We start from the raw sequence: 25,562 nt of genomic DNA on the forward strand, positions 1-25,562 counted from the left end.
TCCATGGCGTCCTGGTTCTTCGTGGGGAGTGGAGAGGTGAGTGTTTTCCCCTTTTGTGTACTGTTTCCGTCGTGTTTTTATTCGCATTGGTTCCGCCCCGGAAAAGGTGGCGGATAGCCGTGTTGTGATAGGGTGGGCGGTACATTGTCTCCCGCCAGTCTATTGGCAGTGTCCGCCGCGCTGTTTGTTTGTACCGCCGTGGCGGTCGGAGAGTTAAAGTGGCTGTCTATGTTGGCGGTTTCTGCCATGGTCGTAATCCCATTTTTTTTCCGCCGGCCCGTTTGCGGTATTACCGCCGCTTTAACACCGACCGCCAGGGTTGTAATGAGGGCCAGAGTCTGGTTATCCACACAACATTTACATCTCAAAGGAAACCGAAAATGTCAGCCTCGATTCATTGGTCCATTTAAGGTAGACAAGATAATTAATCCTGTGGAAGATAAGTTGCAGTTACCATCATATCTAAAAATACATCCAGTCTTCCATGTTTCATTTCTGAAGAACAGTCCTCCAAATTTGCGTTTAAACGCTCCTCCGGATCCTATCCAGATTAACTCTGCAGATGAGTATGAGGTTAATTTTTTAGATTCCAAGATAAGAAAGGCAAGTTATACTATTAAATTGAGTGTAAAGGTTATGGTCCGGAAGAACGATCCTGGGAACCTCATGATAATGTGCATGCCTCAAGATTAACAAATAACTTCCACAGAACTTATCCAAACATACCTAAATTGGAGATCTGTTCCTTGAGGGGGAGTACTGTCAAGAACCCTCAAACTTGCCATATAATAACACCAAAACATACAGGAAAAGCTAAAGGAGTGCTGGTAAAGAAGTAGCCACAGTGGAAAAAGTGATGTCCTTCCTGGAGAAAGGTTTGTCGAGTCGTACTACTCACGTTGCAAGGAAAATGTGGAAGAAAGGAATCCAAAATGGGCAACGAGAAGTTCAACCATTAAGTTGTCGTTCTAGTGTTGCACTCAGTTTCATTGCTATCATATGCACGCGCCGCTAGAGAGCTTCGCACTTCAACTGTGACCTGACAGGAATCCAGATGTGTTGATAGAGCGCTCATTGTGAGGTTAACTTGGCTCCGCATGCATTTCACGGACTATTCGAGTTAACCACAGATAATATTTAATTGCTTAGAAGCAGAGGCAGTGACAGAAGGTTTTCGCAGCTTATGAATGAGTTTCCGGTTGGAAGCATTTCTTGTGAACATCCAAAGAATATAAAAATGCATCAATCATAGTTTGAAAGGTTTACTGGTGAATATAAACACGACTAGTTAAAGAAGTCTACAAATTATTCTTAACCAAAAAGATAAACATAAAACAGACAACAGAAAATACAATCTTAACGCAATATCCTATCATAATTGACTTACATATATATATATATAGCAACCATTCAAAAATATTTAAGAACGTGCAGTCAAACGAACTCAAAATATATATATATGTCAGCACAAAGGTTGAGAAGTAAGCTAATCTTCACTTACAAAAAATAGAGAACAACTTCTAAGAAAATTATATACTAAAAACGTCTATTATTCAACAATAAACAGTAATAGAGCAAGAGAGAGGCAAAATCCTCAGAGAGCTCAGGGTAAGAGAGTGAGAAATAATTGTTAAGCGAACCTAATTATTAGCAAATGTAAATGAATGATGTAGTTACAATAGTGTGTCCCTAGTAATTGTAATTGTAATTTTGCAGGTGCTGTTATCAAGTTAAGATAAGAAGTGAGTGGCAGACTGAGCATTAGAAGAAACACCATCTCTGTGGCAGTCTCTCGAAATCCCATTCCCCTTTCCCCCTCCAGGGTGCTCAAAATGGAGATTTTATTTTGTTGCGAGTAGTCTGGGTTGGGACTGAGGATTTATCTTCTGCTCCTGAGGAAATCGGACTAAGGTACTTTGACAAGTCTACAGAGCTGCTTCAAGTAAAAGGTGAACATTGGCTAAACAAAAGGGGTCAGCTTGCTAGCAGTTAGGCTACCAACTGGTCACTCATATTTAAATTTATACCCAAACTTTGCAATTTCCTTCCAGGTTAGTCTCAGCTCCATGCCAACCAGTTTCAGGGGAAATGTTATTGGGTTTTAGTCTCTCCAGGAGAACAGGAAAAAGTATGTGTTGCATTAGGAAGCAACCATTTTTAATGCAAACTGTACAGTCCTTGGATACAGTCATTCTTCATGTGTTGCTGTTCTTGGGCCACATGCTGACCTGCTGGACACATCTTAGAAACGGTCCACTAAGCACAAGGGCTCTTTCTGCCCAATGCACTAGATATGAATTCTACCCCAGACAATACACTTGGCTTTATAGTCATGAAGGAAACTACATATAATATTTAGGGCAAACATTATTTACTCTTTGACTTCAGTGTATAGCTCTTCTCCACTAATCCTCAGTAAGCATTTTGTTTTGGCATTGCATCACATGCAAAAGTGTAGAAGACAGAGAGATGCAATTTTCTGTATTGCAATGTGAGGATCCAGTAAATTATTGCTGCCTCCAGTGAAATAAATGTTTTCAATATTATTTGGTTATCACTCTAGTGTTATTCGTGCCTCAGAGATAAGGCACACTGCAATAGCTCTATTAATGGTGTATTGCTCTGCACTAGCCTTCTGTTTTAGGCATGCACGAGGTAGCATCTGTTTTCATAATAGCATCCGTTTTCATAATAATTTCAGTCACGGTGCCTTACTTCTGAACCATCCTTCTAGATGAATATCATTATTGATTGTAGTATGGTGCTGAACTTCTGGGTACAGCCAAGCTCTTCCATTCTAGCTAAGAGGAGCCATCCTGTGTATTACATTAGGCTGAATCTGTCTACACATTTAGGCACTTGTCTAAAGAATACTGTGTTGCTCTTAGGGATGGCTGGACTCTTGATTCAGATTAAGGTGTCCTACCAGGACTACTGACTTGACTTCTATAACAGTAGTGTTTTTCATAAAGGTCCATAGTTATCCTTGCACCTCATTAGCATCTGTTTCATAGCGTATTCTTTTGACAAATACGAATGGAAGATGTGCACCCCCTTCACAATGAATTTGCAACAGTGGTGAATGCCTTGGTTTATGATGCATTGTGAATGTATTTATTGAATCCATGGGCAATGCACCAAAACTATTCTTTGAGGCTTATTCCTCTCTGCATGCGTGCTGTAGAATGCAGCACACATGCAAAAAGGTAACAAGGAGAATTCAAAATATTTTTTCTTGTTTTGTCAGCCTCAGGTAGGTGCACAATTTAGGCACAAACCCATGTTCACCAGTGCCTGTAAATGTGTGTGTGTGTGTGTGTGTGTGTGTGTGTGTGTGTGTGTGTGTGTGTACATGATTTGCATCAAAATGCATGAGTGGGTACACAGGAATGCCCATGCTCCACCCACATAACACCTATCACATGCAATGTAATGCAAAATAGGCTACTTGATTACTTTTTTAACAAAGCCCTGCAAATGAGGCTTTGCTAATCCCAGGACATATTTTGCATCTGTGCTAAAAAAAAAAAAATGAACGCAGCCCTGACACAAAGCCTCTGTATATCTGAGCCATAGTCACTTAAACAGTTTTAAGTAGAAGCTCACGTCTGAAGCATCGTAGCATACCAGAACTGCAAATCAATTCTGTTCACATGGACTGCAAACATCAACCTCGGATGTCAGTTTCTGTTCCTAGATTCTCCCTTAGAATGCACCTGCTAATTATTATTCATGTTGCACAGTACTTTTAATTTTTAATATTGCTACGTAGGATAAGAGGCCTTTCCAGATCACACATTCTTGCATATTTCTGAACAAGATATTATTTCTGAATCAAGACAAGTCAGTCATTCACTCATATTTATGTTGCGGACGCTTGATGGCATTGATAATGAAATTACGTGATAAAATATGCCCTCTTCCTCCCCCACCAACTTCGCATTAATTTTCTTCCTCCAATATGTGGCCCGGAATTCAGTTTCATTACCTTCTGAATTGTCAACTGTATTTTTTAACCTTCTGTTGAGGCGACCTGGGCTCTTTTGTACAACCTAGGCTCACTGCAAAATCGTTTGTTATCAATAACATATCAGTACTTCTTCAAAGACCGGGCACAGAGGAAGAGTGTTCTCAGTTACCCAGAATGACACTCTAGTTTAGTATTAGTAATATTTAAACAAAAAAAAGCCTTACTTTGAGCTCCTGGTCGCTCTACGCCACACTCCGGACACAGGCTCCCAGCCTACCCTGCGCCAATCATGATACGACTCAGAGCAGCGTTATGAATGGCTGGATTGCCCAGGTGTGCTTCCCTAGTCTCGACGATCTTGTGGAATGGACAATAAGACAGTGTATGCTGTTTCAGGCTGCCAGTTCTGCAGAGTCAGTGTCACTCAATATTACAGAGAACATTCCTGCAGTTCTATGGCACCGGGCCAGTGCTGACTTTGGAAGCTTACCGGATGGCAGACACATGCTAGTTGTCATAGATAATTTCACATAGTACCCGGAAGTTGAGATTGTCACGTCAACAACAGCCAGCCAGATGACACCACAATTAGAAAAAGTCATGGCCACTCATGGGTGATCGCATGAACTCCCAACTAACAATGGCCCTCCTTTCTCCAGCCAAGAATTTGCTGATTATTTGCAGTCATGGGGCATTCATCATCATAAAATCACACCCTGTTGTCCCCAAGCTAATGGAGAGGCAGAATGATTCATGCAGACATTGAATAAAGTTCTCCGGTTCACCATAACCAATGGACAGAACATGGAGTGTGCTCTTTACTCTTTTCCGAGGAAATACCATCTCACACTGCATGCCACCACCAAGGTGAGCCCCAGCGCTCTCTACACAAATTGGGCAGTGGGTGAACACATCCCTTATGCCGCGGAGCCTTAAACATTAAGAAATCAAGTGGCTGAAGCACTGCGTCTATGTCAGGTACAGAACTATTGAGTCTCCCAAATATGACGGATCAGCAGGTGAGTCTGCGGGGTGGGTGATCAAGTACTAGTCGAAAACTGACACCCCCGAAGCAAGTTCTAATTTCTATTCAAAGTTGACCCTTGGGAGGTGACCGCTGTAAAAGGGACAGTGATAACTGCCCAGAGGCAAGGTGAGATGGTCAGAAGAAATATATAATTTTTCAAACTCTACAAACAACCTGACAATCAGCAGGATGATCACGTGCAGTTTCCCTAAGTGGAGGAGAGGGGAGAGGACAAGGAAAGCTCACCATCTGGGTGTCTGTGGAGCACGGTTCCATTCTTCACACTGACGCCCTCACAAAAAACAGATGGACATCAGCAGCCAGGGGCCTCGTCTGGGCTCAGTGATGATCTGAGTAAGGACAGTTCGAACACATAGTCCGTTACTGAAGTTCGTTCAACTCCAGGAGGACTGGGACGCAGGAGTGGAACTCCCAAGCTGCAAGGGACCAGGACATACCACCTCAGGCCACGTCCAGTGAAGTCCCACCGCCTGAGGGACTTTGTGGTGGAATGAACTAGTGCGAGAGAGTGCACTACATCCACTTGTGGGTCAGTCTCTCTCTTTTTCTTTTTCATTGTGCCCTCCCTCAAGTGTTGTGGCTATATGATATCATGGTCTGTGTTGTTTCTGTGCAGGAGCCATTATGTTTGTGAATTTTGACATCTGGTTAAAGGAGGAGTCTTATGTTGGGGTTGGGACATCCCACTAGAGGGGTTTGCTAGGGGGTTTTCACAGACAGACCCCACCACTGTGGGCCACAATGGTTGAGGTGTGGTGTCAGAGGCCAAGAAGTAAAAGGTCCCAGGTAATCTGCCTCGTGGTGAGTTCACTTTCTAAAGTATCCTGGTGTCATTTGTACCCACCCCAGTGCAGCCTGGTGTCCGGGAAGTGCCACCACCAACACAAAATTCTCCTCAAAGATCCTCGCCAGCAGTCCCTCTCACAGGCATCATGCAATAGCCAGAGGTCAGGACCGCAATGCCATAAAAGCTGAAACCCTAAATTTTACTGTTGGTGGTGGGATTCTTGGGAGCTCCTAGACATATTTTGCATAGGGACTGCTTTGTTTTGCATTATGCAGTGCACAATGGGTACCCTGTGCTGCTCACATTTCCCCCTTCAATTACTGTTGTTTGCAGCTCCTTTGCAAATATATTTCTTACTTACACCCAATATCAAGTAAATTCATTTTCAACCTTGAATTCACATACTGAAGGTGTCGGTGGCTCAGTTTTCAATGCATTTGTGCTTTTTAGGTTTCTTCTGCGCATCGCTTGGGCTGTGCTTGTGAAATCTGTTGTAAACTTAAAATCTTACATCCCACCATTGCTTTTCATTGGTTCCTGTGCTTGACGCTTACTTTTCCCTCCGTTTCTACTGGCTGTAAATTTCCAATGCCTTTTTGTGTGTTTGTACTTAGTTTCCCTGACGCCCAAATACTGTTTACATCTGCTTTAGGGGAACTTTTTTATGTTTTGGCTGTGCTTGTTTAGTGTGACTTCCACTCTTTATGTAATCAACTTGTGGCTGTTTCCCCAGGCGCAGCAGCTTGTGTTACCATTCTGATCCTGTTTGTATGCAGCTACCATGTGTGACTCAATTTATCGGAGCATCCGCTGCTCCACTGAACCGGAGTTGAGCATACACGTGTGTGCATCCCCGTGTGTTTCCATTCTGGTCCGGCTTGTTTCATTTATATTCCATGCCACATTCAGCGATAGAATCTGAAATCAGTTTGACTATTACAGAATTGCTAAGTGAAGGAGCGGAGGCCATAATGTTTCCAACAAAACAGAAACGGGACACCTATGGCATTATTCGTTATTATTGTTGCCTGTGATCCTGTAGTCGGTTGCTGGGTGTACTCTGCTGCTCTGAAAAACCTCTTCCGGGTCAAACAAATGCCTATTTTGCAGAAGATGAGTCTAGAAAAAACATTTACTTCTCCTTATTTGCCTGAATAGCCATGACCTTTGTTAGGTATATGATATGTGCACACGATGAGCTCTCCGCGTGACTATGTGTAAAGATGGATTAGAACTTGGAATGTTGAGTAGGGGTTGAATGTTGCGGGGCAGTTACGTTGTGGAGCCTGTGTGGAGGTACGGGAGTTGAGGCTGTATTACCTTATCTTGTAAATAAAGAAGATACTTGTGGAACAATATTCCGGAGTCCGCCGTACCTTTCAGTGGCGACGAGGGTCTTCCCATTACAGCTTCTTCTTCTGTGCTCCTTCTGCCTTTGAGTTCCGGTTCTGCCAGCCACAGCAGCCTGCCTCATCTACTTTCCATCCGACCGCCGAGACCGCTTCCATCCGACCACCGAGACCGCTGTGAGCCCAGAGCTTCTTTGCTGCAAACTCTTCGCGCTTGGAGAATTTCGGCGTACGCCGAAATTGAACGCGTCTCAGCTTCAAGCAATCTTTCCAGCAACTAGTCTGCTGTTTCCACATTTCGGGAACATTTTGCTGCCATTTTTAGGGGCTCTGTACTATGCGTTTTGATCGCGTATTACGGTGCCATTTTACCTACATGGTTATTTAACCTAGTGGTGGTCACAGATTGTAGCTGGAATCTTACACGTCCTGTCACACCGTGAGTACGTTTTTTTTTTCTTTACAACTAGACTGCACAGCTGTGGACACTTCGGCGGCCATGTTGAAGTTACATCGCACTTTGTATTCTGCTTGCGTGTCACGGTGACACGCACACCTCGACGGCCATCTTAACGACATAGTTGTTAAGCAAATTGTGGACATATTCTGCAGCCATCTTAAATGTACTATTCTTCACTGCTGCTCCTCACGTTACATTCAATCGTCCGTTGTGTGCATTGTCAGAAAATAATTGTATGTTTCAGTGACGCACTTCTCATTCGTGACTTATTTGTAGCTCACTTTACTTGTGTTTGTTTTTATCTTTAAAGTTGATATTGTTGAAATTATCACCATGCAGCAGTCTATCGCCCCTCCCCCTCCTTTTGTTCCCAATCTGGCTTTACCAGATGCAGATTGGGAGCAATGGAAAGAGGCGTTTGAGGCGTATTTGGATGCCTTGGAGGGTGAAACCTTCACCCACAAAAGGAAATTTGCAATTTTAAGACATTGTTTGGGTAGTGAAGGGCGTAAAATCTTAAAGTATATTCCTAAAGTGCCTGTATTAGCAATTGAAGGAGAAGGTGACGGTGTAGAAGATGAGTATCAAACTGCCATCAATTCGCTTGATTTGAGGTTTAAAAAATGCAGAAATGTCACTTTGGAAAGACACAAATTCTACAAAAGGGTCCAATCTGAGGATGAATCTGCATCTAGTTATGTAGGGACTTTAAGACTTTTGGCTGTTTCTTGTGATTACAAGGAATTTGAGGAAGAGATGATAAAAGACCAGCTTGTGGAAAAAACTAATAATAAGAAAATACAAGAAGCATTATTATCCACCCCCAACTTAACTCTACAGAAAGCCTTGGAGATTGCCACCAGAATTGAAAGCGCAGTGTCGTTCATGGAACAAATGTCAATCGCTGACAACAGGAACCAGTCGCTGCGATCAGAGGTGTTAGCAGTTAAGTCCAAATACAAAAATAGAAACGTGAAGAGTGGAAATGCTCCACAGCCTACAGGAAACAAGACTGGGAAAAATGTATCCAAATCTTTAGAATGTTATAGATGTGGTAGTACAACTCATTTAGGCAATGCTAAATTTTGTCCAGCCCTGGATATGGTGTTTGCCAAATGTTACAAGAAAGGACATTTTGCAAGAGTATGTAAATCATGCGTATCTAATAGTTCAGACAAACTCAACTACAAGGTTAATAGTGTTGTTGCAAATAATTACTTTTCTTCTAGTAGTGAGGAAGGGGTAATATTCATGGTGTACGACAAAGAACCCCTGATTGGTGAAGTTAGGGACACTTGTATGAGAAGACCATTTTGTTTGGTTGAGATAGATGGTGTTCAGGTTCACACGATGGCTGACTCGGGTTCTCCATTCACACTTTTGAGCGAGATCAAGTGGAATGACCTGTTTAGAGCCCGAGGAGTCACGTTAAAACCTTCATCTATCCATCCTATTGGATACGGAGGGAAGGCAATTGATGTAATCGGGGAATTCCAAGCGACACTCAAATTTAAAGATAACATCACACCTGCTACGATTTATGTAGCCAAAGATGACACATGCCTTTTAGGGTGGTGTGATCAGGGTAAATTAATGCTGGTATTAGATCCAAATAATCCTGAACAAGTTGTAATGAAAAATGAATTTATGCGGGTGTCTTTGATCAAGTGTGATGAATGGGAGTCACGTTATCCTGAGATATTTAATAGTAATGTGGGTTTATTTAAGGGTTTTGCTCACAAGATTATAATCAATAGGGATGCGCAACCAAAAGTACACAAAGTACGGAGGGTTCCCCTCACCTTAAAAGACGATTTTAAGAAAGAATTAGACAGATTGTGTGCGTTAGACATAATTGAACCTATAGAATCTTCGAATTGGGTCGCACCTGTAGTGTTAGCCCGCAAAGCGAATGGATCGTTACGAATGTGTGTGGATTTGCGTGATTTAAACGACCAAATTTGGGTTGATCAATACCCCCTGCCTAACATCTCAGAAATGCTATCCTCTATCAAAGATGGTAAAGCATTTTCCTTACTCGACATGACATCTGCTTACCATCAGATTAGTCTACATCCTAGCTCAAGACATTACACAGCCTTCATTACACCTTTTGGCTTATTCCAGTTCAAACGTATGCCGTTTGGGTTAGCGTCCACATCAGCCGTGTTTCAGAGAACAGTGGAGAGTATGTTCCGAGAGTTGAGTGGGGTGAAGGCATTTCAGGATGATATTTTGGTTTATGGTAAAAACAGGTTTGAGCATGATGAAAGACTAGTTCAAGTCCTAGATGTGCTGAAATTGAAAGGTGTAACTCTCAGTTCCGCTAAGTGCAGTTTTGGTGTGTCTTCTGTGGATTACCTGGGTTTTGAATTATCAGCCGAAGGTATCAAACCCTAGGTAAATTTGGTTAAAGCCATTCAAGATTTTGGGTGTCCGGAGAATAAAGACCAATTGAGGTCTTTCATGGGGCTGATAGAGTTTTATGCCAAATTTGTACCAAATTGCTCAGAAAAGACTTATAATTTAAGGAATCTATTGAAGAAGAATGTCAAATTCTTATGGGACTCTAGTTGCAAACGTGAATTTGAGAGTGTGAAACAAGAGATTGCTCATGCGATTCCCTTAAAGCCCTTTGACACCCGGGATCATTCTATTATAATGACAGATGCCAGCCAGAAAGGGTTGGGGGCCGTATTATTACAAAGGAGAGATGGGAAGGACGAAGTTGTAGCATTTGCATCGAGATGTTTGAAGGGTGCTGAGTCAACGTATTCTGTGATCGAACGGGAAGCACTGGCATGTTGGTGGGGCGTCAGTTATTTTAAACAGTTCGTATGGGGAACTAGATTTACTGTTAGGACGGATCATAAGCCTCTAGTTCAACTTTTCACTGTCAAGGGTGCTGAGAAAGCCACTCCAAGAATCGCCAAGAGGCAATACAAATTATGTGAGCACAACTTTAAGTTAGAATATGTACCAGGAAAAAAAAATATTTTGACGGATTGTTTGTCTAGATTATCTGGCTCCGACTTGTCTGAAGAATTGTCAACTGATTTTGTTTCCAAGGAAGGTGATAATGTTCAGTTAGTGAACTTTTGGAAGGTACACTTAATGAACAGGAGTGGAGGGAGGCGTGTGAGACAGATCAGGACATGAAATCAGTTATGCACGCTGTAATCACGGGGTGGTCTATGTGGTCCTCTAATGATGAATTAAAAGACAAGTTGAAGCATGTTTTTAATGAATTGTCAGTGATCAATGGTTTGTTATTCAGGTCAAGGCAGATAGTTGCACCGGACAGCATGAGAAGGAGGGTTTTGAGTTTAGCGCAAGAGGGCCACATTGGAATGCGAGCAATGAAAAGAAGGGTCAGAGAAGGATTTTGGTGGCCCGGTGTTGATAAATGTATAGAGCACTTTGTGAGGGATTGCGTGCATTGCGCTGTTAGTGACAAGTCCCAAGTTACTGTGCCAAGCCCAATTGAAGCGGTCAAGGTTCCAGATAAACCCTGGAGTAAACTTGCCATAGATATTATAGGTCCGGTCAATTTGTCTTATGGGTCCCAAGAGTACGGATTGGTGCTTATTGATTACTACAGCAGATGGCCAGAAGTAAAATTTGTTAAAGTTCCCGACTCGAACAGTGTGATCCAGTGGTTGGAAAGCATTTTTGCCAGAGAAGGTATTCCGGATGAAATCCTGACGGATAATGGTCCTCAGTTTATATCAGCACAATTTGAGAAGTTTATGAGGTTTTTGGGCATTAGACATTCTAAGACATCATTGTTTCATCCTCGCAGCAATGGGCTTGTGGAAAGGTTTAACAGGGTGCTCAAGGATAGCATTCAGTTGTCCAAGTCTAGTGGACTACACTGCAATTCGGAGTTAGCCAAATTGTTGTGGGCGGTGCGTACCACGGACAATTCTGACACTCAAGTTTCGCCCTTTGTCCTGCTACGCGGCCGTATTCCATCTTCAAAGTTAACTAGAGAATGGATGGGTCGTTTTGGTGTGCCATGGCATAAAGTTGAAGGTGTTATGGAGAAACGCATAGCTGCGCAACAGAAATATATAACCAAGGTGAACACCGATCCTGCTATTCAGTCTTACAAAAAGTGTCACAACCGCGAGATTGATTGGAAGGTGGGGGATCTAGTGAGGGTGAAGCTTCCGAGGATCATGGTCAAAGGCCAATCCAGGTTTAGCGACTACAAGAAGATAATTCGTGTAGGAGTCAGTGCCGTTAAGTTGGAGGATGGTAAATGGTGGAACAAGAACAAATTATCTTTGTCTAGTACTGTGAATAAAGCTGACGTGTGTGCCGGTGAACAGGTCAAACGCGTTAGCATGCGTTCTTCCAGAACATGTGATCCTTCTACAGAATACTGTAGGCGATTTTCTAGAAATGTTAAACCGCCCAAGAAATTCAATGATTATGTACCGATGTGAGTGTACAATAATTAGAGTGTACAAATATTGTATTCACCATATATGTTTATGCATGTAAACGATTTATGTTATTTTATTTTTGTAAGTGTTGTTATAAGGAAGGAGATGTGTTAGGTATATGATATGTGCACGCGATGAGCTCTCCGCGTGACTATGTGTAAAGATGGATTAGAACTTGGAATGTTGAGTAGGGGTTGAATGTTGCGGAGCAGTTACGTTGTGGAGCCTGTGTGGAGGTACGGGAGTTGAGGCTGTATTACCTTATCTTGTAAATAAAGAAGATACTTGTGGAACAATATTCCGGAGTCGGCCGTCCCTTTCAACCTTCTGGGAAGGTTCTTTTGTGGCGATCTCCTTCTGCACCCTGCAGGGGGGCAGCTTGAATAGTCGTTAAAAAAACCGGCACGATCTTGCTGTTTACAAATAGTATATTACAGCTTTAGCTACCAACTGTGATACATGTAATGCTAAGCATCGCCCTTGATTTGTAACGCACTGCCATTTTAGGGAAATATTGAATTATTTTGCTTAAATCTAGATAGGGACGTCGCCTCTTTCCAAAACTGAAAATCAACACGGATGGATAGGGTGGATGAGATATAGGGCCATATGTACGAACACTTTTTCCCATAGACACAGAATGGGTAAAATCCTTTGCTACATCTGGCCCATAGTTCTATTTAGCCAGGCAAACAGCATTTTCGCCAGCACGTATTGTTTGGTTTAATTTTTTTATAGCATTGCCCTGATTGCATGGTTTATATAGCGCTTTATACCCCTGGCGATAAAGTGAACCACTACAACTTTTATTGCTTTTCTGGGTGCCCTTTGAAACGGAAGATAGAGATGATGTTTCATGCGTTTTGGCCTAACCTCAAGGTCACTCATGCCCAGCCTTGTCTCTTTTCAAACAAAGCAGCCTGTTATTCTCGACTGCTTTTCCTTGGATGTTAAATGAATTTTCACTTTAGCTTGTTGAAGTGTCATTAATGAGGGGAAGTGTTATAATAAAAATAAATTTAAAAAACCATAGGATAAGCTAAGCTAAAGTACGGCCATCTAAGGCATCAAAGCAATTATCACAAATCAGAAATACTTCCATATATTCAGGGCATCTACGATTATGCGGCATGGTTTACTACGCAACAAGAAAATGTAAGCTATTCAGCACAATGCACCACATTTTGTGCTAGCATTACTTCAATAACTTGTCATTTGTTCATATGTTATATGGACAAAGGTTATTACTCACTAGTACCAGTTTAACACCTATTGATAGCATTCAGTGACTTAAAGGTGACTGGTTAACTTTTACAAAGGGCCTGTGACTGCACTGCAACACTTACAGCAGAGTGGCTAGTAACTTTTGACTAAAGTATACAGTAGATGATGGATTATCTGGCACATGCAGCAAATCCACAATTATACAGAAAACGCTGTGACCTCAGAAATGAATAAATCCTGTACCATGAATACATTATTTGGTTTATAAATCAGTAAGGAGAGAGCCTTTAGACACAAGCGCCAAGGCCCACCAATAAGCCAAGAAACAGTTCAGTTTGTTGTGTGTACTATCTAAAAGACCTTTCATAATCTGTAATGTGCTGTTGTATCTGATCTCCCCAAACCCGCAAGGATACCTATCTTTCAGACGACTTAATCTCCTATTTTTATTACCCAGTTTTTTGCTTCTTTGATAATTCTATGCCATTTTATTTAAAAAACGCTATGCTACCCTGTGCTAAGGGACTTTGGCCCTCATTCTGACCTTGGCGGTCTTTTCGCGAGACCGCCGAGTTACCGCCGCGGTGAAGACCGCCGACCGCGGCGGTATGCCGCTGTGCGCATTCCGACCGCTGGGAGCGTTCTGCCGGGAAACCGCCAGCAGCCACACTGGCGGTCGGCGGAAAAGTGGAGACTGGTCAACCTCCACCGCCACGCCAGCAGAACACCGCCCACAGAATTACGACCCACATATCTGTGTGGCGGTCTTCTGTTGGCGGTGTTCTGTTGGCGGTCACCTCCCCATGGCTCCCGTCGCCTCCCGGAGGACCAACGCACAAGGTAAGTTGACCGTCCGTGAGGGGAGGGGGAGGGGGGATGTTGTGTGATGTGGGCGTGCATGGGGGTGTGCGTGTGAGTGTGTAGAGGGGGTGTGTGAGTGCGTGTATGCGGGCGGGGGGTGCTGCTGTGTCTATGGGTAATGTGTGCTGTTCGGCAGGTGCGCATGTCTGCATGTATGTGTGCGGGTATGTGTCCCCGTTGTGTATGTGTGTGTAGGGGGTGTGTATATGTGCATGTTGGGGGTGTGTGCATGTCGGGGTGCATGTATGTGCATGTCGGGGTGGGGAGGGGGTTCGTACCACCTCTGTGGGGTGGCAGGGGGGTGGAGGGTGTGGGGGGAGGACTCGGGTGGGTAGTGGGGGGTGGGGGAGACCCCTATCAGTGCCAGGGAAGGAATTCCCTGGCCCCGATAGTGCTTACCGCCATGGTTCGCATGGCGGTTCCCGACCGCAAGAAACCGCGGCGGTAGGCAGGGTCATGATACCGTTGGCGGTCTTGGGACGACCGCCGGGCCGGAGTGCGCAAACTCCAGCCCGGCGGTCATGACCGCCGTGGCGGTCGGAGTGGGGAAGTGGCGGTCGATCGCGGCGGTGACCGCCGCGGTCAGAATGCCATTTTTCTGACCGCCGGTCTGTTCGCGGTCCGACCGCCGCCTCTCCGCCGACCGCCAGGGTCAGAATGAGGGCCTTTATGCTCTACATCAAGAACCTAAACAAATACATAATTAGTGAGCATTAATGTAGATTTTTGAGTGATTACTTGTATATATTATTGAGTGAGGGAGGTTTGTTTAAATACACTATTAGCCGACTGAGGAAGAAGGCATACTGATGTAAACTATTTACCCAGTATGAAATAATTTGGTCATTTGAAAAAGCAGGCATTCCACCCATAGTTCTTGGTCACAAAGTCTGTAATTCCTTTAAAAATAATCTCCTCTCTCTAGGCTTAAACCAAGAGAAATGCATTGTACAGGAAAAACCATCACTGCCTGCAATAAACCTTAAATCGAACTGTCCATACTTCATGATAAATCAACCAGAAACTATGTAAGATTTTTATAGTGAAGAGGAAAAAAAGAATATGATGCCTTCATTCATGCACCACTCACCCTGCCAAGAGAGCACTCACTCCATTCTCCCTGCACTCATGCTCCCACACCTCTGAACATATTATTAATCCCATAATGCAGTTACCAGTGCCTGTTGTCATCCTGCAGCCCTGGACTGCCTGAGAACGGACGAGGATCCTCCGTACAGGTGCAGTGGCAGATCAGATCATCCTGGGTCAGGCTTGGTTACTGCCTTAGAGTCCTGAATATTTATTGGAGGTGCCCAGTCCCTTCAGGGAGTGATTCAGTTGTGCCATTATGGCCTCGATCTATGGTAGCAAAAGTCTCTTTGGAGAGACTTTTGAAAGTTATTAGGTTGGTTAGTTCCTCAGGCCTATGGGAAAGGCATTTTAGGGTTAAAGCCCCAGTAATGTAATCCTTGTACCTCCCTCTTTTTTCTGGTACAATCCGGCCTGGGTGATAATATAAATTGGGTGCCCTGAGGGTGTAGGGAGTGATCACCTGGGTTGCTAGTTTTGCGCCTCTTCACACCGTTCTTGGGATATACCATGTTATGGTCCTGGGTGTAAATGAGTATTGCCACATTTTTATTTTTTATCAGAAGTTACTGTGTGTTACTCACTGTTTTGATGCCACATATAGCCTAAGAGTTATTTGGTGTTAGATATCCTTCAGCTGCATTATGTTTTTTACGTATCTGAAACCGTATATCAGTTCGAAATTCATAACACAAACATGCTTACTTAGAGCCATGCGCATCATAAATCAGGATTACACTTTACACCATCAACAGGAAACCACGATGAGGGACAAAATGAGTGTCCATAATGACCTTTTAAATACATATTCCCCCTACTGATCGGATTGCATGGTTGTCCCTAAGGTATCACAATTGCTGAAAATAAACTGATCTTTTTTTAAGAGGATAAGCACAATCCATGGGCAGTGTCATACTGGAGTAGTACTTCAAAACCTATATCTATTGTGTTTCACGAGTTACAAATCAAGATTCAAATGTATAATTCTATTTCATTCTCTGTGCTGAAAAGTATTTTTGTAATCACGTTAAATATGCTATGCATGTAATAAACAATATTTAAATATGAACATTCTTTACTTATATGGAATCAAACTGCACATTAACAATCCTAACTCATTGTACAATTAACAAAATATTACTGTGACTTCGTATTGGGTTTTTGCACATGAGCAATAAGTATTCAAATATAATCATTCTTTACAGGCTGGCAATTAAAGTACAAACTCACAATCATAACTAATATTACAGTACACAATATATGAAAGTAACTATCTTTAATGCGTATTGCCACATGAACAATAATTCATTGAAATCGAAGGTCATAGAAAGCAGTAACAATGTTATTTTGACTGCCAAGTATATTTTGTGTCGCTTGCACTGCACGATGACTTCCTATTGTTTCAATGTTGGGGAAGTAATCTGCATAGCAGAAATTTAAAACCAAGTACCACAAAACGTTTTCATATACAGTATTTGACAAATATGCCATATTAAGCTTTAGCACTTCTACTTTTACTCGCAACAAAGAATACCACCATTGGAAAAAAATACATCCTTGTGAACGTGATACACACAAAAATATTCCTGCCTACTCATCTCTTAAAGGTTAGTGTATGTTTTAATAGCAAATGAGTCACCTTTAGATGTCTAAACTTCCTAAAAGTACAGCCATCAATACACTATATTTAATTGTAATATCAAATAATTCAATTAATCATTAAATTCATATCCAGTTATTGAACTACCTGATGATTACCTCAAATAGATTGTTGCTTAGTCCTTTGCTGCCAATCAGTGCCAGCAGATACATTGTCAGTACAACCCACTTTTATATAATTGATAGCAAACTGAATTCCCATGGGACATAAAATATAGATTATCTTCATTGCCCCATTAATGATTCTCCTTATAGTTTACAAACTAATGGGCATAGTTACAAGAGGCTTGCGCCCCCGGAGTGTAACTTTTTTTTTTATGCTCCTGTGGTGCAAATCGCTCAACCATATCTATGAGGCCACGCAAAGCCACTTTCAGTGGCTTTTCATGGCCTCGTAAATATGGAGTAAGACTTAGCAGCGCAAGTCGCTGAATTGCATTACTCCATGCTGAGGGAGGGGTGTCTTCCAGGGGCATTGCGATGCAAAGCCCATGGATTTTGATACTTAATCACAGTGAACCTGAGGAAGTGCCAAATTCTTACGCCTCTCCAGAGCAGGAGAAATAATTTAATTACTCGTTTTTAACTCTTTTCATGTGTGCTGCATTCTGCAGGACACATGGAAAGAGGAAAACACCTTTTGGGATTGTTTTGTGCAGGAAGGTATGCCTTCCTACACAAAAACAATCTTGCATGCAATGCAGGCACCTTTGCACCATGGCGCGAGGTTGCCTACGTTGGCACTAGGCAGTGTCTTCCTATAATGTTGATATATAGATATATATCCGTAAGGGAACTGTGTCGCGTTCAACACAAGAAGAGCCCGCACTCCAAGACCTTTAATACGGTCTGTGACAAAGACTGTCTGGTCGAAACATATCAGCCAGCTGAATAAACTTTTACAGATTAAACATCTTGGACTACGGGCTCTTATGTTGTACGCAACGCAGTTCCCTTTCGGATGTTTAGTAGGTCCTGCACCCCCTGCCAAGCACTGACCGGTGGAAGAGTTCAGATGAGCTGTAGGATGATGATTTGTGGAAAATTATATATATATACATACATAAATAAATATGTATATCTTGACACTTCTGCACGTTAAGATTTATTTGTCCATTTCTGAATAAACCAACATAGAGCATAAACTCCTCTTAAATGTTTAATTCCTATGTCACTTTACCCAATCTTAAAATTGTGTTTGTTTCCATAATCCTGTCTGAGTTAAAGTCATCCAGGTTCCTCAAATTGACAGCCATTGATAATGATTCTGCCTGTTGGAAGGGGTCTATATATGTCATTTATATAAATATATATTTTTTAATTCTTTATATTTTTCTCCAACAGAATTTATTAGGATGCACTGTACATCTAATCCTGACTGGTGGATGCCTTCAGAAGAACAGATAAACAAGGTGTTTAGTGATGCTGTGGGACATGCTCGTCAAGGGCGCGCAGTAGGAACATTCCTTCATAATGGCAACTCATACTACGACAGCATCGACCACCATGATTTTCAGGATAACCTCTTCAATCGGTGTTCACAAGATGGATCTGAGGATTGATTATTTAAAAATGGACACCTGTTTACAGGAAATACTCATGCTACTGGTAATCTAGTGTCTCTCAAATTAACTGTTACAAGCCCAAAGCACAGTAGAGTTCAAATTCATTCATTGCACAGAACCACAGTACCATTAGATTGATATATCACCAAGTCTACTGCTGCAAATACTGAACGCTTACTTTATGCACCTGTAGAATTCTTGGTAAATGACTACTACAGTCATTTTGCATATTCATACATTATAATGAAATGTAAAATACTGGTCAAACCCATTCATGTTTTGCCACATCCGTCTTGGTTCCACAGAACGTGAACATATGCAACATTGAATTTTTAACAAGCAAACATGAAGTTTAAATATTTTTATTTCTTATATTTGCTTCATTACAAGAACTAATGCATTGGAAAAAGTGTGTAGTCCCTTAGTGATACCGAATACCTCTTTTCATGTTATTTTATTTTCATAAATATATTTAGATTTGACATTTTTATAGACCTTTATGAAATATTTTATAATTACAATACAGAGAATTCACATGAACTAAACTAAAGATATACCGTAAAAAAACAATCATCATCATATATCATACCAGTGTAACTATTCGGATCCTTTGTTTGTTGACTCTTGGAATTTGTTTAAAACATGTTGAAAATAAGACGTGACAGCCTTGGTAAGATATTAGAATATATGACCTTATGCAGCTGGGTTGAATTATTTTATACAATGGAAAATATATTCAGCAGCATTCAACATAGGTGCTTGTTGCTGGATATTGGACATCTGTGGCTGAGGATTAATGACACTGCAGGCAAGCAAATAATTAACTTCTACTGCGGAACGTGTTGCAGGGCATATATGCATGACAGTCTTTCATAAATTTTTAAATGGTATCATGAATAGGGTTAATGTCATTGCACAATTGAATATGCAGCACTACAAACATCTTTTAATATACTGCTGGAAGTATAGTACTAAATGGTATTTTTCAAAACAGTGCAATTATTAAAATGTCAGAAAAGGATGTCTATAGAAGAACATCTTTGATCAGCTGCCTATACGACTGAACAATATTGCATTCTTTAATATTTGTATACATTTACCTGCAAGTGTTTCCTGTTTTTCTTTCTGAAATTTGTCAGTAAGCCTGATTTGTTTGTTTTGGAAAAACAAAAGAGGGATTGAGCTGTAATGCAAATTCTCTTCAATATCTAGGTTCCCATGTCCAGTAAATCTATCATTAATATATATTTTTTTGTGTATCCATCAAAATTTTCTATAATTATGCATGGAATCCTTTCCTTGTTTAGCACCCCTGTCAGAAGAGCTTCCTAATATCAATAAATAAATAAGTGCTTTACAAACCTTTTTTCTCTGAGTTGTCAACTCCTTCAAATTCAGGAGTATGTCACACCTAAGACAGGAGTAAGACATAATTACTCACAAATAAATGTTTTGTGAATCTGGCCAATTGTTGGCAAGGATGGCCTTATTTTGTTATTGGCATACAATCACAATCTCTTAAGGTTTTGAATACCTGGGCTTGGGCCATTTTCTTTTTTGGAGGATATCATTGTGTAACAAAACGTAGATAGCGTGAGGTGCTGCCTAATCAACATTTATGTAAATGCATAACTGCAGACAACACAATCATTTTAAGATAATACATTTCCTTTTTTGCGCAATATAAATGAAGTGAAACTATAAATTACTAACTTGAAAATGTATATCTGAACAGAACATCTATGACACCTCTGCTGTTGAAAGTTTCCAGTCTTAAATTTGGTATTCTGCATACTGATCTTCAGTGACTGCTAATTAACTAATAAAAGAAGATATAACATTTTGAAATTATCTATTATAAACTATGGACCTAAATGTGCATAATGTTTAAATTTGAGATTTTTTTTATAGTGGTCTTTTCCACTCTTCCATGGGTTATATTGCTTATTATAGAATCAAAAAACCATAGTTGAAATCACGGCTTGACGTTTAAACAAATTGTTTGACACTCTGAAAAAAGTGTAACACAGCTTACTGGTTTGCCATTTTGTCAGGCTTCTACATTATAAGCATGCTTACCTGGAAAAAAGTGGAAAACTACCTGCCCTGTTTAGGGCTTGAGGTATCCACGGGTTTTACCAATTCTATGTCTATAGGGAAATGCTTTGATATATAAGGGTGTTATTTTCTTATTTTAAATATTTCACCTGCCTACAGTAAGCAACGAATGGAGTGGTAATTTATGCTCTTAGTGTAAAATATTGTAACATATTTTGATGTGAAGCATACATATAAGTACCTATATTCCCTGTGACTTATTTTAACAGCATTTTTTCATAAGCATGCTGTGTTGTGAATTAAAGGCATTAAAAGGTAACAAGCTGTCACACATTCGCAGTGCTCAGCCGCATACAATAAGGATGGTATATCTAGCTCATTGGCCTCCTACATTCTCTTGAAAAAAGTGCTACTTAGTCATTCAATAGTGAAAACAGTAAAAACAAGCACAGTCAAATAATCAAAGTGCATAAAACGGCGCTTGACTCTCTACAACAGTGGTTCTTAACCTGTGGTCTGGAGACCCCAGGGGGTCTGCAAAGTTTACTCGGGGGGATGGGGGAGCTGCTTAGAAAATTAAATAATACTAACAGATTCATAAAGTGTATATAAATAAACAAAATGTACAGTTGAAAATTTTAAAACGTTCTGTAAATGTGAAGGAATTTGAAATTGGAGGCTAAAAAACTCAAATTGGTATCCTCAGATTAATTTGTGGGAGTAGTGCAAGTTTATGAAAAAGAAGATAGTATAGAAGATAGTATGGATCATAAGTGGCCTCAATTGAACCTAAACTCTCCAACCTTCCTATTAAAATTTAGTTTTTTTTTACGTGTTTATGAATGAAATTTACATTTGTGTATTTGTTTGATAAATGCTTGTTTCTGTTTTTTGTGTATTGTTTTGTGGTTCAGAGTATTGAAAATTCTTGGGCTGGGGTCCCCTGATTCCATTAATGACTCAGTGGGGGTCCTCTTGTTCCAGTAATAATTAAATGGAGGTTCTCAGAAGTCAATGTTCAACATATACTTATTCACAAAGGTTTATTGGCTTGGAAGAGCAAACACTGCAGGTGGGTGCACTAAAACATTCCTTCTTCACAGTAACTCATACTATGAAAGTGCAAACCACCATAACTTTCACAATATTGTCTTTAATTGCTGTTCATAGAATGATTAAGGTTTATTTATCAAAGGAAACACGTACAATCGAAGCATTTCTGCAAATGGAAATTTAGCTTCAAGCAAGTTTACTTTTACAAGCTCTTAGCATGTTTGAGCTTGGGTTCTCTCATTGCCGAAAGCAGTATTAACTTGATATAAGCACCAAGCTACCAGAGAAAGGGTAGATGACTACTTTGTCCACTGCAATTTCTTGGTTGCCTACTGTCCTATCCATGTTGGGCAATTAAACTTTTGAATGAAAGGAGACTACTTTGTCCACTGCAATTTCTTGGCTGGTCAAGCAAGACTATTGCTCAAGAACTCTGAAGTTCATTACCAATCTGAGTGACCGCTATTGCTCAAGAACTCTGAATTTCATTACCAATCTGAGTGACCCCTGTTTATCATCTACAATTGACATTTTGTAAAGTGTTATAGACGATTTAGTCAAATTCAGCAGCATACTGCAATTCAGTCACCTTTAGAGGAGTTTTCCTTGAAAAACAGGTGCATATTACATGAAAAGACTAATGGACTTGTGTTAATCCACAGGGTAGTGTTTGTTGTGATTTGTTTTGTGCACAAGATATGGCATTTGTGCTAGAGACTATAGCCCAGATTTCCAAAAATAATTTGCATCAGGTTTGTGTTACTTTTTCAATGCAGACCCAACACAATTTTTTTTGGGAACTTACAAACCAATGCAAATTGGTATTTGCATTGGTTTGTGAGAAAAAGTAACACAAACCAGTGCAGAGCACTGCTTTGCGTTACTGTACATCAAGGGGACGTTCCATGGGTGGTACATGGGTGTACCCATGCTACCACCCATGGTTTTTGATGCAAACCCCTATATACTAACAATAGTAGAGTTTAGCATTAAACATTACTGCCACTTGAAAGCAGGTGATTAAAGGAGAAATGCTTTTATTTCTCCTCTCTTTTACGACTTTGCACGTGTGCTGCACTGCACAACTCACATACAAAGTAGGAATACTTGTAAAGTCAGTTTAAGCATAGTATGTTGTACCTGAAGGGTACCCTTCCAGTACAAAACCTAAGCTACACTCATGCAAACACCCTTGCAAGGGGGAAGGGGTGTGTGGGTGTTTTTTTTTGTTTTTTGTTTGCTTGGCAGCCTGATTGTGCCCCAGCACTGGGGAGAGAGGAGAGTTTCATATCCCTATAGATATGGAGCTGTCCTTCTCTTTCACTCTCGGGCAGTGCAGCGCAGTAACTTTGGGTACTGCACTGCGTTGCAAGAGACCTTTGTAAATCTGGGCCATAGTCTCAAAATTGTCTTCATTGTTAATCTGCCAGAAACTAAATGGAAAAAAATCGGAGCTGTGTTGTTCCACGCCCTCTCGTTTTATCTTGTCCTTGCTGCTCATTACGGAGAGAAACGTATCATTAAATCTTTATGCATTTCCGTGGCTATGCGTGCACTAAGAAGGGCATTAAACCTGGTGCTGGATACCTCAATGTTTTTAAGGCAAAGTATAGAAAAAGGTACTCAATAAAAATACAAGAAAAGCCCATAAAAAAAATCACTAAAGGACCTGGTAACCTCAAAGCACGTCTGTCAGACATGTGCCATGGTTTAATGGGACCACGTGACGGATTTTGATAGTAGTTCTTATACACACTCTGGGGATCATTTATTCTGTTGATCACTCATAAATACCCCTACTTATTCCACTCATCCACCATGCATCATCTTTAATTCTACTTCTTATTATTTAACATCTTCCCATCAATATGCTTCCTCTTCTCTCTTTCCACAACCTGAACCTATGGCTTCAATCTTTCAGTCTTTCCATTTTAAATAAGAAGGCTTTAAATGATGGGATTGTATGACAGGCAAATAATGTTGGGAAACTAATTCATTTATACAACTTATTTCTGTATTACATGCCGGTTGAATATGAAAATCACAACTATTCGTTGGTCTGAAGTTTGCCGACAGTTTAAAAGCACCAGGTGAAATGCCACAGCCACCATGTCTATATATTTTTAAATTGTGCTTTAATGTGTGAAAGTTAGCGGAGTCCCGCAAGGTGACAGGCAAACGTTCCTCCAAATGAAATACATATGTACTACAGGACAAGTGTGTGATGTCATTGTGATTTACATGTTGACACGTAGTTGACCACTGTCCTTACATACAGAAAAAAATGTTCATTGAAATCTTCCACAACTTGGCCTTTAGGCGCTTGTAAATTATTATTGAAGATAGAAAAATTCATTACCTGCTCAATTCTTGGTAATTTCTATGCTTAATAGAATTGTGGAATGGTAGACATTGAGGAACCATCTATGTACTGCTGCCTTACATTTGGTTCCTCGAAACATTGTGGGCACATATTACACCACTTTTTCTGACATATTGTAGGAGGAAATAGAATTTATGATGAGTTTCCAAATCTGTATTCACGGTATCACCATTTACTGAATATTAGGGTGTAAATTCCACTTACACGGGGGAAAAAATCACCCAGGTGGGGAGATTTCTCACTACTGTACTTTAAGGAAAAGGTTTGAGCAATTTGTGCTCCCAAGCGAGTTATGGTGGTGCATGGATGTGTTTTAGGAATATTGAGAATAAAGATAAAATCAGAACCTTAGGGATATTTACAAACATAACCAATGTGCCTTCCTGCTCTGAATAAGGGGTCTAACCAAGATGGAGGTTTCATCTATAGGATGAGGGTTAGAGAGAACAGGTGTATTTTCAGAAAAGCATAACTAATCCTTTGGAGTTTTTTTGAATTACATACCAATAACAAATCTAGGAAACTCTAGGGAGCACGTTTTGAAAGCATAGATTTACCTTCTTTTAGATATGTACTCTTATTTGTGTGAATACTATTAAAAATCATGCAGAAGGAGGATATAACATTTTTTAATTCATATTTACCTTTTGAGTAAACAGGATGTTTTTTTAAAGATACATCCACTCTCCATCCATTAAAGCTAATGTCACACCTAGAAGTTGTTCAAGGGAAAACTACATAGAAAGGTTAATATTTATAATGCTCCTTACAAACATAGGGGAAGAAGTATACTTGAGATGGTTTAACAGCTAATTGTTCTTCCTGTATGTGTTCATTAATCCTGCTTCATGAATCTATCTTGCTGGAAACATTTGTAGCAGTACTGTGCATCAATATCCAAATTGCCTTTACTCTACTTTATAAAATAAATAATTCTTAGTGAAGAAACTGTGATAAAAACATATCTGTTTATCCTAGTACTTTATTGATGTGGTGTAGTTTATTCTCTTTCAGTAGCTTCCCTTTTATGAATGTACTATGTGAAATAAATCCAAAGTAAGGATAGAACTAATAGCAGAAACTATAACTGCCAATTTAAACACACACTGTGTAAAATAGAAGAATGTAGCATTTTTCGTATAGTAATTTCTAGAGGCAGTTCACCACTTGTATGTTTCAAAAAATTGTTTCTTTGATAGACTTCAAAACTTACTATTTTTTTAACATTCAATATTTCGAAATCCAAGAGTATCTGTAACTAGAGTATGTTTCAAGTGTTGTATGTATGCCTTCTATGGACATTTGCTTCCAAAGCATCTTCTTAAAATTAATCTCTCAGAATGCATTAAAGCTCATATTAAATCAGTCCGTCTGTTTGGCTTTATTTTGCTGAAAACTGCATTCTTATTGTTGATTGTTTAAAGTCTGATTGACAGTGCAGCTGTCGCAGACCTTGTGATGTGCTCAACAGAAAAAGAGCTTCCAGAGCCACTGCTGAGAGAAGGACTTTGCCTCTGTCCACGTTGAAAGTATTTTCCTTACAGGATTTAATTGACAAGAAGCTATGTACTTCAACAATTACACCACACAAGCAAAAAATGTTTG

General features: G+C 40.5%; 1 protein-coding gene across 2 annotated transcripts in view; it reads left to right on the forward strand.

Annotated features, from left to right (window-relative positions):
- The window catches only part of BEND4 (BEN domain containing 4), a 408,036-nt gene extending 382,717 nt beyond the window's left edge, over positions 1-25,319 (forward strand). For both annotated transcript variants that reach the window (XM_069201803.1, XM_069201800.1), the window contains exon 5: positions 18,243-25,319. In XM_069201803.1, coding sequence (XP_069057904.1) covers positions 18,243-18,252 — 10 coding nt within the window. In that variant the 3' untranslated portion in view covers positions 18,253-25,319. The remainder of the gene's footprint in view (positions 1-18,242) is intronic.
- The last annotated feature ends 243 nt before the right edge of the window (positions 25,320-25,562 follow it).

The sequence above is a fragment of the Pleurodeles waltl genome, chromosome 1_2 (genome assembly GCF_031143425.1).
Source record: "Pleurodeles waltl isolate 20211129_DDA chromosome 1_2, aPleWal1.hap1.20221129, whole genome shotgun sequence".
NCBI lineage: Eukaryota > Metazoa > Chordata > Amphibia > Caudata > Salamandridae > Pleurodeles > Pleurodeles waltl.